Source organism: Coregonus lavaretus, assembly GCF_964263955.1.
Source record: "Coregonus lavaretus genome assembly, chromosome: 3".
Taxonomy (NCBI): domain Eukaryota; kingdom Metazoa; phylum Chordata; class Actinopteri; order Salmoniformes; family Salmonidae; genus Coregonus; species Coregonus lavaretus.
This window is the reverse complement of record NC_139990.1, coordinates 66,270,777-66,284,678: the sequence shown is the minus strand read 5'-3', so window position 1 is coordinate 66,284,678 and position 13,902 is coordinate 66,270,777. Positions and strand designations below refer to the sequence as shown.

The following is a 13,902-nucleotide window of genomic DNA, read 5'->3' as shown; positions in this document are numbered from 1 at the left end:
AGGGAGGGAGAGAGAGAGAGGGAAAGAGGGAGGGAGAGAGAGAGAGGGAAAGAGGGAGGGAGAGAGAGAGGGAAAGAGGGAGGGAGAGAGGGAAAGAGGGAGGGAGAGAGGGAAAGAGGGAGGGAGAGGGGGAAAGAGGGAGGGAGAGGGGGAAAGAGGGAGGGAGAGGGAAAGAGGGAGGGAGAGAGAGAGAGGGAAAGAGGGAGGGAGAGAGAGAGGGAAAGAGGGAGGGAGAGACGCCGCCATGTCCCCTCTTACGGAGGACCCCGCATCAGTGGTGCCTGCCTGTCTAGACTGACTAGGAACGGAACGCCAAGCGAGAGTAGAGGATCTATGACCAACAGTCAGTTTATCTATCAAATGTATGGATACCACTGCAGATGACCCTGGGCATGTTAGTGTGTTTGTCTTGTCACATCACTAGATTTTAAACCAATATATTTCAGTCCACGTGAAAAATAAAGACAGACTATGCATACTTTTCTTACATTTTTATGGAAAACTTCTTTAATGTTTTTTAGAGTACTGTTTTATCAGTGAGTACATTACAGGTACAAACTCTGCCATTATACTAGCTACAGTCAAGTAAAACATACTTAAGAACCTGCAGAGCACATCAAAAGACACTCCATTCACTATGTGTGTGTGTGTGTGTTCAAGGTTGGAATCACAGCCCCTGAGTTGACGATGGGCCTTTAGTAAATTAAGCAAAATTCAGTCCAAGGTCAATGTTAGTCAGAGTCTGGCAAACCACAAATCGACACGGTAGTAGACACAAACGCACATTAATCAAACAAAACTTGTGTCTGAATGCCTTTTCTTTTTTCAGGGAGAGGGGGGGGGAGAGAGGTTACTTTCTACTTGTAGAACTCATGCTCCTGCTCGTCCTTCTTGATAACAGTCTTGTAGGCCTTCTCAAAGTCCTTGGCCAGGACGATGTACCTATTTTCACGGACAGCCAGCATGCCAGCCTGAGTGAGAGGAATTAAAGAATTATAAGCACATCTATCAGAGAGAGTTTCCAGTTCTCACACCGACAACAGGTGATGTAACAGAGGATATTTAGTTATCTTTGGAACAAGAGTTAGCGAACGCAATAACTTGCTACTCTTTGACATTGAGTCTTTTGAGTAGTTTGACCCCCCATGGTAGAATCCCATCTGAACAGCCCGGGGTCACACTCACCTCCTGGCAGATAGAGTTGATGTCTGCTCCGGAGATCTTGTCTGGTCTGGCAACATCTACACACTGGTTAAGGACAACTGCAAATAAAAACTCATACGACACTGAACAATTTAGTGTTCTTTCGGTTACTTAGCAACCAAAGAAAGGTATGGGGAAGTGCATTAGACTTTACAAAGGCATTCAGTTGGAGTACTAAAGTCATGGTTCATTTGACCTTTAATGAGACTATTGTACTAGATCAGAGCGGTATTTAAGGAGGTAAATATTTGATGAAGCACACTCAATGAACCGGACACAGAATAGGATTAGTGCTCCTGTGCTTTGTTCTGAGCAGGAAAAGATTGCATGATGCTGCTTTTTTCTTGAGACACATTGATAAAAAGTGAATCCAATACAGACCTGCACCAATTAACACAAACACACACGTCATGAGACACTGTTGTAGGTAGGGTATAATAAGGATACAGTCCTCTAGATCCACCTCCTCAGAGAGGTTCATCTTGCTGGTGATGGTGGAGAAGACCAGGCGTTTCTGCCGGCGGTCAGGCAGGGGGAACTCAATCTTTCTGTCCAGACGGCCCGGACGCAGGAGGGCGGGGTCCAGGGTGTCGGCCCTGTTGGTGGCCATGATCACCTGACGAGGGAACAAACAGGTGGGTCAGAGAGGCAGGAAGTCACATGACAAAGGCTTTTTTTTACCTATTCTTTTTTTACCTATTCTCAATGTGACACACAAAGTTACAGGTTAGCTGCCTACAATAAGCCCTAGAGACAGTATGTCACAGAGGCGAAGCCCACAGCGCTCTCACACTTCGCTCACCTTGACGTTGACGGTCTGGTCAAAGCCATCCATTTGGTTGAGAAGCTCCAGCAGAATCCTCTGAACCTCCCTGTCAGCTGTTTGGGAAGGGAAGGAGAGAATACAATGAGGGATTACCAATGTCAGGGTTCAACCACAGTAATAACAGCTTAGTCTTATTTTCAGTCCTAATAATCAATCCCACTCAAGATACTACGGTCACAATTAAGTTGGTCTCTATTGTGGATATCTATGAATCTGTTCGCCTGGACGCTTTAAACAATGAAATTAACCGACATCTTTACAAGTAGTTCTGTTTTGTGGGCAACTTCCGATTCCTGATATCTGTCGTAGCCGGCCACGACCGGGAGACCCATGGGGCGGCGCACAATTGGCCCAGCGTCGTCCAGGGTAGGGGAGGGAATGGCCGGCAGGGATGTAGCTCAGTTGATAGAGCATGGCGTTTGCAACGCAAGGGTTGTGGGTTTGATTTCCACGGGGGGGGGGGGGGGGGGGGGAGTATTAAAAAAAATAATGTATTCACTAACTGTAAGTCGCTCTGGATAAGAGCGTCTGCTAAATGACTCAAATGTAAAAAAAATGTTAACTGCAACTACCCTGACCTTAAACTTATCCAACTCTATGGTGGTGGCAGTCAAAACAAAATGTGATAGTTATTTATTTTCCCATTGCTTTAGAGAAGCTGACAGACCAGGGAGCTGTTGTGTCCTTGTGTCTCCATCTGGGCCAAGGATAAATCATATCCTAGCTAACACTCACAGCAACTAGGGGGCCATTACGGAAACATGTTTCACCTGCTTAGTTGAGGCTGATTTTAAACATTGTTTGATTGAAATACTGCAATGTAAACAGCTCAAATGTGTGTTGGCATGACAAGACCCAGGGTTCGTACAGACAGTGGCAAGTCAAATTCAAGGACTTTCAAGTACTTTTTCAAGCACAAAAATATATTTTCAAGGTCCAGTTCATTTTATGTAATTGTTTCTAGTCGCCGCCAGATGGCAGTATATCGCCACAACCTCATAAAAAAGTAATAATTACTTAGCACTCATCAATAATACATTGTTTCACTACATAAGTGGTAAGTCAGTACTGATGATTTTGTAATTTGAGTAGTGATGAGGAGAGTTTTGGGAGATGCCTACTGGTGAACACACATTTCCTATTCACATTACTACCAATTGGTAGAGCATGGCGCTTGCAACGCCAGGGTTGTGGGTTTGTTTCCCACGGGGGGGCAGTATGAAAATGTATGCACTCACTAACTGTAAGTCACTCTGGATAAGAGCGTCTGCTAAATGACAAAAATGTAAAATGTACACAATTCCAGCTTAATGACGGTTTTTATTGGGCATTTGGGAATCTACTACTTAATAGCTACGATAAGTCAGCTTTAGTGTCGCCAGTCGGGAGAAGGGCGGGTGGGCTGTGTGAGGAAAACGGCACTTGAACGGCCACCAGAACGGCAACCACAGTGCGAAACACGTGAGGAAATAAAACTCTGTAGTCTGCCTGGAAATTAATTCGCAAGACCAATAAATTTTTTAAATATTTATCATAAACATATTTGATTATCTGTTCTCCTCTAATTTTAATTCAAGTACTTTTCAAGTACCAACTTGAGAAAATGTCTGATTTTCAGGGCATTCCAGTACTTGAACTTCAGAGTGCCAAATTCAAGTACTTTAAGCACCTCAATCACCTTGTGTGAACCCTGAAGATCACAGGTGGAGACATTTGATATCAGGAATGCCAATCTGTAAATCTGCTCTATTTTGCATGTCTTACTGGGTTTGGCTACTATGTGCAATACTAGAGATTAAAGAGTGACCAGTCCATTACATAGCCTATTCTGAAGTGCAGCTAATTCTAAAAGGTACACAATGGCTCATACCTCCGGTCTGTGCGTCAAAACGCTTGGTAGCGATGGCATCGATCTCGTCGATGAAGATGATGGCAGGGGCGTTTTCCTTGGCCAGCCGGAAGACGTCACGCACCATGCGGGGGCCCTCGCCCAGGTACTTCTGCACAAACTCAGAGCCTACCACGCGGATAAACGCAGCTGAGAGAGAGAGCGACAGAGAGAGAGACCGAGAGTCAGAAAATAACCAAATACTGATATGGTAGCATGATTACAATTATTTGCTGCAAGAAAATGACAATATAGCCTAATCATGTTAGCACCAGTGCATCCTATAGATAATGGTGAACATGGTGAATGGCCTACCTGTAGTGTGGTGAGCCACAGCCTTGGCCAGCATGGTCTTCCCACAGCCAGGAGGCCCGTACATCAGAACCCCCCTTGGCGGGTCAATGCCAATCTGTTTGTAGAGTTCAAAGTGTGTGAGTGGAAGCTCCACTGCTTCCCTCACTTCCTGCTTCTGGATATCCATCCCTCCGATGTCAGCATACATCACATCTGGCTTTTGGTCTGCAAGGAATGATACAAGAAAATAATGCTATAACAACATAACACAGAGGAGAGGAGCTGCACTCCAAGTGATAAGGTATCAATGAGTGGAATATGCATGCAACGTATGTAAGCACGCATGAATGCATGTTTGTTCCACTCATGACTGCGCAACATGTATTACAAAGGGATATGTATACCAGGGGGTAGAATAGTGTGCATGTGTACCTGATGTAAGCATCATGATGCTGCTGTCAGCCTCTGGGGGGAGCACATCCACCAGGGCATTGCTGTGCTTGTGCAGTGCCACCGACGCATTGGGCTTCAGCAGCTCTCTGTCAATGGTGCTTAGGATACGCACATAGTAGTTAGAGCCTGAGTCAGGGAGAGGAGAGGGTGGACAGAGACAGAATCAGAGAAAGAGGGTGGCACAGGGAAAGAGAGGGGGAAATGTCATTAGGGAATATTAGAGACATGTTTTGCCTATACAGTAAGAATGAGGCATTGGTGTTACAGTGCAAAATATGGGAGCTTATGGGAGTGTGGCTATTAGAGAATGACCTATATGGATTTTTTTTAGGGGTTAAAGAAGGAAGATGGATGATATTTTAGGCAGATATACAATATCAAAACATTTCCCAAAGACAGACATGTACGCATTAATGCATCAATTTAAAAATCAAACAATAAATTTGACCAATTTTTACCAGTCTAACTAAATAACAATATAATTATAATTGTATTTGAATGGGAAAATCTCTTGATAAACTGGGTCAATTAAGATGTCATAGGCATACTCACAATACAGGTGAATCTATATTCAATAGGAGTGTGTGCATGCATTGAGTTATTGAGTTTGTTTTGGCTGATCAGTGGAGTCTATGGTGCTACAGATGACAATCTGTTTGCCCTTCATTTGGGACTTACAGTATATTAGCCTACTGATCAACAACATTTGCATAGAAGCATCACTCCAGCATGTCACGCCTGTATGGAAGGACGTCATATAGGCACTGCTGTTAGTTTGAAAATATAAAATAACATTATTCAATGCAAATGGTTCCAACGTACCTTTATGATTTGTGATCACGGATGCTTATGAAACTAGTATTTGTATTTTGTCAACTAGTATTTTTTTTCAGCTGCCAAGCTGAAATTATAAACAACTCAATTGGCTAGCTCAGCTATTTATCAAGAAATGGGCGGGTGGTAACTTGATGGTCCTCTGTAGCTCAGCTGGTAGAGCACGGCGCTTGTAACGCCAAGGTAGTGGGTTCGATCCCCGGGACCACCCATACACAAAAAATGTATGCACGCATGACTGTAAGTCGCTTTGGATAAAAGCGTCTGCTAAATGGCATATTATTATTATTATTATTATTATTCTACTGCTACAATTGGATAGAACAAGGCTGTAACTCCGCTCCCTTTCACATCTCCCCAATGCTCATATCACTTGCTGCTGTTTACTGCTACTATGATAACTACACTGAACAAAAATATATAACGCAACATGTAAAGTGTTGGTCCCATGTTTCATGGGTTGAAATAAAATATCCCAGAAATGTTCCATACGCACAAAAAGCTTATTTCTCTCAAATGTGTGCACAAATTTGTTTACATCCCTGTTAGTGAGCATTTATCATTTGCCAAGATAATCTATCCACCTGACAAGTGTGGCATATCAAGAAACGGATTAAAATACTGGCGGCAGGTAGCTTAGTGGTTAAGAGCGTTGTGCCAGTAACCGAAAGGCCGCTGGTTCTAATCCCCGAGCCGACTAGGTGAAAAATCTGTTGATGTGCTCCTAAGTCGCTCTGGATAAGAGCATCTACTAAAATGTAAAATATCAAATATATCATTACACAGGTGCATCTTGTGCTGGGGGAAATAAAAGGCTACTAAAAAATGCAGCACAATGCCACAAATGTCTCAAGTTGAGGGAGCGTGCAATTGGCTTGCTGACTGCAGGAATGTCCACCAGAGCTGTTGCCAGATAATTGAATGTTCATTTCACCATAAGCAGCCTTAAACGCCGTTTTAGAGAATTTGCCAGTATGTCTAACCGGCCTCACAACCGCAGACTACGTGTAACCACGCCAGCCCAGGACCTCCACATCCGGCTTCTTCACCTGCGGCATCGTCTGAGACCAGCCACCCGGACAGCTGATGAAACTGTGGGTTTACACAACCGAAGAATTTCTGCACAAACTGTCACAAACCGTCTTAGGGAAGCACATCTGCGATTTTGGTCACTGTGTCAATTCATCTGTTTCTCAATACTGCACCTTTCTGTTGGAGGATGAGCTAGCTTGCCGCTGCTGATGATTTACCCAGCTTGATATTCATCGGCATTGTGCAGTGCTCGTGGCTCAGGCGGTGAGTGGCAGCTGGCATAGCAGCAGTTTTGCTATGTAGCGGGACTATCGGCAATGCCGATAGAGAAGGACCGATATCGGCCTGATATATCAACACAGCCGATTATTCTCTAGAAACTATAGTGTACAGTCAGAAGCTACCACTCTAAAGGAACGTATGGGATTAAAGTCTCCAGTCTCTGGTGCCGACTACCAGAGGCTTACCTACACTATGTGAGGACAGACAAGAGTGTAAAAACTACCTGTGGTGGAGCCCACGATGGCTGTGTTTTGGTCCACAGCCTCCAGGAACTGGCCGATGACCAGGGGGATACTCTGTATCCTCTTCACCTCCTCTTGGGCGTGGAGGAACTCCTTCTTCAGGTTCTTCTGTTCATCTTTAATGTACTCCTCCTGCACCTCCAGAAACTCCAGCTCCTGCTGCAGCTTCTATAATAGTGAAGGGGAGGGTGGGAAAGGTGTCATGGAGAATGTATGTTTATTGATGAATCATGGTGATATAGTGCCTTCAGAAAGTATTCAAACCCCTTGACTTGTTCCACATTTTGTTGTGTTACAGCCTGAATTAAAAATGTATTAAATGTATGTTTTTTCTCACCAATCTACCTACATAGCCCCATAATGACAAAGGGAAATTTTAGCAAATTTACTGAAAATGAAATACAGAAATATCACACTTACATAAGTATTCACACGCTTAAGTCAATACTTTGTAGAAGCACATTAGGCAGCGAGTCTTTCTGGGTAAGGTTATGGTCCTGCTGAAAGGCGAATTAATCTCCCAGTGTCTGGTGGAAAACAGACTGAACGAGGTATTCCTCTAGGATTTTGCCTGTGCTTAGCTCCAGTCCTTCACGATTACAAGCATACCCATAACATGATGCAGCCACCACTATGCTTGAAAATACAGAGTGGTACTGTGTTGTATTTGCCCCAAACATAACACTTTGTATTCAGGCAAAAGTTAATTGCTTTGCCACATTTTTTGTAGTATTACTTCAGTGCCTTGTTGCAAACATGATGAATGCTTTGGAATATATGTATTCTGTACAGGCGTTCTTCTTTTCACTCTGTCAATTAGGTTAGTATTGTGTAGTAATAACAACATTGTTGATCCATCCTCAGTTCTCCTATCACAGCCATTTAACTCTGTAATTACTTTAACTCTGTAGTCACCCTTGGCCTCATGGTGAAATCCCTGAGCGGTTTCTTTCCTCTCCGGCAAGAAAGGACGCCTGTACCTTTGTAGTGGCTGGGTGTATTGATACACCATCTAAAGTGTAATTAATAACTTCACCATGGTCAAAGGGATTTTTTCTTCCCATCTACCAATAGGTGCACTTCTGTGTGAGGCATTGTAAAACCTCCCTGGTCTTTGTGGTTGAATCTGTGTTTGAAATTCACTGTCCGACTGAGGGACCTTACAGATACTTGTCTGTGGGGTACAAAAATGAGGTAGTCATTCAGAAATCATATTAAACACTATTATTGCACAGAGAGCGAGTCCATTAAACGTATTATGTGACTTGTTAAGCAAATCTTTACTTCAGAACGTATTTAGGCTTGCCATAACAAAGGGGTTGAATACTTATTGACTCAAGACATTTCAGCATTTCATTTTTAATTAATTTGTTTTAAAAATTTAAAAACGAAACACATAATTCCACTTTGACATTATGGGGTATTGGGTGTAGGCCAGTGACCAAAAAATCTCAATTTCATCCATTTTAAATTCAGGCTCTAACAACAAAATGTGGAAAAAGTCTGTGTGAATACTTTCTCTGGGCACTGTAATAGTTAACATCTTTACTGTGATTGAAGAAATCACAGAAAGGGCCTGTACGTTTTTAAAATTGCTTTTCTTGTTGTGCTGACAGAAATAGACCTCAAGCACAGACATACAGAAGATGTTCCCAGTACAGACCTTGTATCTGCTGTAAAGGTCTTCAAGATCTTCTGGTTCTGGGGCCAGGAAAGAAAGCCCTGTCTGGGGTCGTGAGTTCAGCATGGCAGGCACTTCGTCCTGTGTAGACATAAGACAACACAAACATTTACACAAATTCTACGTTGTGAGCATAACCCCAAACCTGTGAAAACTCTGTAGCTAGTGTTAACGTTAATTTTGTGTTAAACGCTCTACAACAAAGCTTTCTTAGTGTCCTAACAAGCTTTCTCTGCCCTTAACCTTGTTCTGAACATCTCCAAAACAAAGGTCAAATCAAATCTTATTTGCCACATGAACCGAATACAACAGGTGTAGACATTACAGTGAAATGCTTACAAGCCCTTCACCAACAATAACAAATAGCAAATAACTAAAGAGCAGCAGTAAAATAAAATAACAGTAGGGAGGATATACAGTGGGGAGAACAAGTATTTGATACACTGCCGATTTTGCAGGTTTTCCTACTTACAAAGCATGTAGAGGTCTGTAATTTTTATCATAGGTACACTTCAACTGTGAGAGACGGAATCTAAAACAAAAATCCAGAAAATCACATTGTATGATTTTTAAGTAATTAATTTGCATTTTATTGCATGACATAAGTATTTGATACATCAGAAAAGCAGAACTTAATATTTGGTACAGAAACCTTTGTTTGCAATTACAGAGATCATACGTTTCCTGTAGGTCTTGACCAGGTTTGCACACACCGCAGCAGGGATTTTGGCCCACTCCTCCATACAGACCTTCTCCAGATCTTTCAGGTTTCGGGGCTGTCGCTGGGCAATACGGACTTTCAGCTCCCTCCAAAGATTTTCTATTGGGTTCAGGTCTGGAGACTGGCTAGGCCACTCCAGGACCTTGAGATGCTTCTTACGGAGCCACTCCTTAGTTGCCCTGGCTGTGTGTTTCGGGTCGTTGTCATGCTGGAAGACCCAGCCACGACCCATCTTCAATGCTCTTACTGAGGGAAGGAGGTTGTTGGCCAAGATCTCGCGATACATGGCCCCATCCATCCTCCCCTCAATACGGTGAAGTCGTCCTGTCCCCTTTGCAGAAAAGCATCCCCAAAGAATGATGTTTCCACCTCCATGCTTCACGGTTGGGATGGTGTTCTTGGGGTTGTACTCATCCTTCTTCTTCCTCCAAACACGGCGAATGGAGTTTAGACCAAAAAGCTCTATTTTTGTCTCATCAGATCACATGACCTTCTCCCATTCCTCCTCTGGATCATCCAGATGGTCATTGGCAAACTTCAGACGGGCCTGGACATGCGTTGGCTTGAGCAGGGGGACCTTGCGTGCACTGCAGGATTTTAATCCATGACGGCGTAGTGTGTTACTAATGGTTTTCTTTGAGACTGTGGTCCCAGCTCTCTTCAGGTCATTGACCAGGTCCTGCCGTGTAGTTCTGGGCTGATCCCTCACCTTCCTCATGATCATTGATGCCCCATGAGGTGAGATCTTGCATGGAGCCCCAGACCGAGGGTGACTGACCGTCATCTTGAACTTCTTCAATTTTCTAATAATTGCGCCAACAGTTGTTGCCTTCTCACCAAGCTGCTTGCCTATTGTCCTGTAGCTCATCCCAGCCTTGTGCAGGTCTACAATTGTATCCCTGTTGTCCTTACACAGCTCTCTGGTCTTGGCCATTGTGGAGAGATTGGAGTCTGTTTGATTGAGTGTGTGGACAGGTGTCTTTTTTACAGGTAACGAGTTCAAACAGGTGCAGTTAATACAGGTAATGAGTGGAGAACAGGAGGGCTTCTCAAAGAAAAACTAACAGGTCTGTGAGAGCCGGAATTCTTACTGGTTGGTAGGTGATCAAATACTTATGTCATGCAATAAAATGCAAATTAATTACTTAAAAATCATACAATGTGATTTTCTGTATTTTTGTTTTAGATTCCGTCTCTCACAGTTGAAGTGTACCTAGGATACAAATTACAGACCTCTACATGCTTTGTAAGTAGGAAAACCTGCAAAATCGGCAGTGTATCAAATACTTGTTCTCCCCACTGTATACAGGGGTACCAGTACAGAGTCAATGTGCGGGGGCACCGGTTTGTCAAAGTAACTGAGGTAATATGTACATGTGGGTAGAGTTAAAGTGACTATGCATAAATAATAAACAGAGTAGCAGCAGCGTAAAAGAGGGGGTTGGGGTGGGGGCAATGCAAATTGTCCGGGTAGCCATGATTAGCTGTTATTGCTTGGGGGTAGAAGCTGTTAAGAAGCCTTTTGGACCTAGACTTGGCGCTCTGGTACCGCTTGCCGTACGGTAGCAGAGAGAACAGTCTATGACTAGGGTGGCTGGAGTCTTTGATAATTTGTAGGGCCTTCCTCTGACACCGCCTGGTATAGAGGTCATGGATGGCAGGAAGCTTGGCCCCAGTGATGTACTGGGCTGTACGCACTACCCTCTGTAGTACCTTGCAGTCGGAGGCCGAGCAGCATTTTTTCCTGTAGTCCACAATCATTTCCTTTGTCTTGATCACGTTGAGGGAGAGGTTGTTATCCTGGCACCACACGGCCAGGTCTCTGACCTCCTCCCTATAGGCTGTCTCATCATTGTTGGTGATCAGGCCTACCACTGTTGTGTCGTCGGCAAACTTAATGATGGTGTTGGAGTTGTGCCTGGCCATGCAGTCATGGGTGAACAGGGAGTACAGGAGGGGACTGAGCACACACCCCTGAGGGGCCCCTGTGTTGAGGATCAGCGTGGCAGATGTGTTGTTACCTATCCTTACCACCTGGGGGCGGCCCATGAGGAAGTCCAGGATCCAGTTGCAGAGGGAGGTGTTTAGTCCCAGGGTCCTTAGCTTAGTGATGAGCTTTGAGGGCACTATGGTGTTTAACACTGAGCTGTAGTCAATGAATAGCATTCTCACGTAAGTGTTCCTTTTGTCCAGGTGGGAAAGGGCAGTGTGGAGTACAATAGAGATTGCATCATCTGTGGATATGTTGGGGTGGTATGCAAATTGGAGTGGGTCTATGGTTTCTAGGATAATGGTGTTGATGTGAGCCATGACCAGCATTTCAAAGCACTTCATGGCTACAGACGTGAGTGCTACGGGTCAGTAGTCATTTAGGCAGGTTATCTTAGTGTTCTTAGGCACAGTGGTTTGGTGTGGTTTGGTAAGAAGAATGCCCCTCTCCCCACCGATGTAATTACTACCTCTGAGGGTTTAGAGCTTGAGGTAGTCATACAAGTACTTGGGAGTATGGCTAGATGGTACACTGTCGTCCTCTCAGCACATATCAAAGCTGCAGGCTAAGGTTAAATCTAGACTTGGTTTCCTCTATCGTAATCGCTCCTCTTTCACCACAGCTGCCAAGCTAACCCTGATTCAGATGACCATCCTACCCATGCTAGATTACGGAGACGTAATTTATAGATAGTCAGGTAAGGGTGCTCTTTATCATTCAGCCATCAGATTTGCCACCAATGCTCCTTATAGGACACATCACTGCACTATATACTCCTCTGTAAACTGGTCATCTCTGTATACCCGTCGCAAGACCCACTGGTTGAATCTTATTTATAAAACCCTCTTAGGCCTCACTCCCCCCTATCTGAGATACCTACTGCAGTCCTCATCCTCCACATACAACACCCGTTCTGCCAGTCACATTCTGTTAAAGGCCCCCAAAGCACACACATCCCTGGGTCGCTCCTCTTTTCAGTTCACTGCAGTTAGCGACTGGTGGAAAGAGCTGCAAAAACACTCAAACTGGACAGTTTTATCACCATCTCTTCATTTAAAGACTCAATCATGGACACTCTTACTGACCGTTTTGGCTGCTTCGCGTAATGTATTGTTGTCTCTACCTTCTTGCCTTGGTGCTGTTGTCTGTGCCCAATAATGTTTGTACCATGTTGTGTTGCTACCATGTTGTTGTCATGTGTTGTTGCTGCAATGCTATGTTGTTAGGTCTCTCTTTTTGTAGTGTTGTGATGTCTCTCTTGTCCTATATTTTTATTCCCCCGTCCCCGCAGGAGGCCTTTGGGTAGGCCGTCATTGTAAACAATAATGTGTTCTTAACTGACTTGCCTAGTTAAATAAAGGTTAAATAAAACGTGTTGTTTGTTGTGTTGTTAGCTAGCTTGTTCCTTGCCTAATGCTGGGTGAGTGATGACCGATAGAAAATGTGAGACGTGGATTGGCAGATATTTAAATCCACGACATTGTTTCAGTGCTGTTCCGTTGGATAAGTACGTTACTGCGGTAGGTAGCAGAATTCTGTCTTGGCTAAGAATTTCAATAATAAGCCATTTAGAAAAAGTTCATGTTAACATTAGGCTCAGTCATATCCAATCGAATTTATCTCGCTAGCTAGTTAACTACTTCGCTAGCTCGCTAAGTAGCGTTTCATTCGGTTGTTATCTGACTTGTTAACTAGCTAGCTAACCTTAACCGCCGGCCGTTGACTTTTTGTGTTATTTTGTTGACGTTGTAGCTCCAAGCTTACCAGTACTACACTCACAACATAAATAGCTACGTAGCCACACCAATATGCAAACGTTTAGCTAACTAGCTAAAATTGCCTAACTTGCTAGCTAATGTTAGCTTGCATGACAGAGCATTTACAGTGCCGTGAATGAATTGGCACGTTTACTTGGATGACGGACGAATTAAATGTATTCAAAGAACACTTTAGATTAAAGATAGTACGTTTTAAATTGTCTATACTTTTTAAAGTTTCGTATAATCAAAAACAACGATGAAACGGCGTTAAGATGTACCGGGTCAAAATGAATCATACCTGAATTCTTTCAACAGTTACTCCAATCTCCTCCATGTTGAATTCCCTATCATGTGACGTTCTACGTAAGGACCCAAGTGACATTTGTGTGAGTCATGGGTAATGAAGTTTCTGTAGACAAGTGTCATCAACAAATGCAAATTAATGGAGAGATTGCGCCACAAATAAAATGTTGTATGTTATTCTGAGTAATTTGTTTTCAAAACCTTGCCTCCATCTGATGTAGTAAGCAAGCACAATTACATCACTATGAATAAGATGAATACTGATGATGATAGATATGATGGACAGCAGGTGAATGACTGCTCATGCTCTCTTTTGCAGAATCCTAGTTTTATGTGCAGAACAGTTGGGAAAAGGATGTTGACAGTGACTTTCAATAGGTTAGGTGAGGTTTG

At 43.6% G+C, this 13,902-nt stretch overlaps 1 protein-coding gene across 1 annotated transcript; it reads right to left on the bottom strand.

Annotated features, from left to right (window-relative positions):
- Positions 1–476: 476 nt before the first annotated feature.
- LOC311116861 (26S proteasome regulatory subunit 6B) lies at positions 477–13,556 on the bottom strand. The gene is made up of 10 exons (XM_084157459.1): positions 13,505–13,556; positions 8,718–8,816; positions 7,036–7,222; positions 4,644–4,790; positions 4,233–4,436; positions 3,900–4,067; positions 2,006–2,082; positions 1,651–1,819; positions 1,186–1,241; positions 477–971 (listed from the first exon to the last, which is right to left on the bottom strand). Exons 1-10 carry the CDS (start codon positions 13,538–13,540, stop codon positions 858–860), a joined length of 1,257 nt encoding a protein of 418 aa, XP_084013585.1. The 5' UTR covers positions 13,541–13,556; the 3' UTR covers positions 477–857.
- Positions 13,557–13,902: the final 346 nt, after the last annotated feature.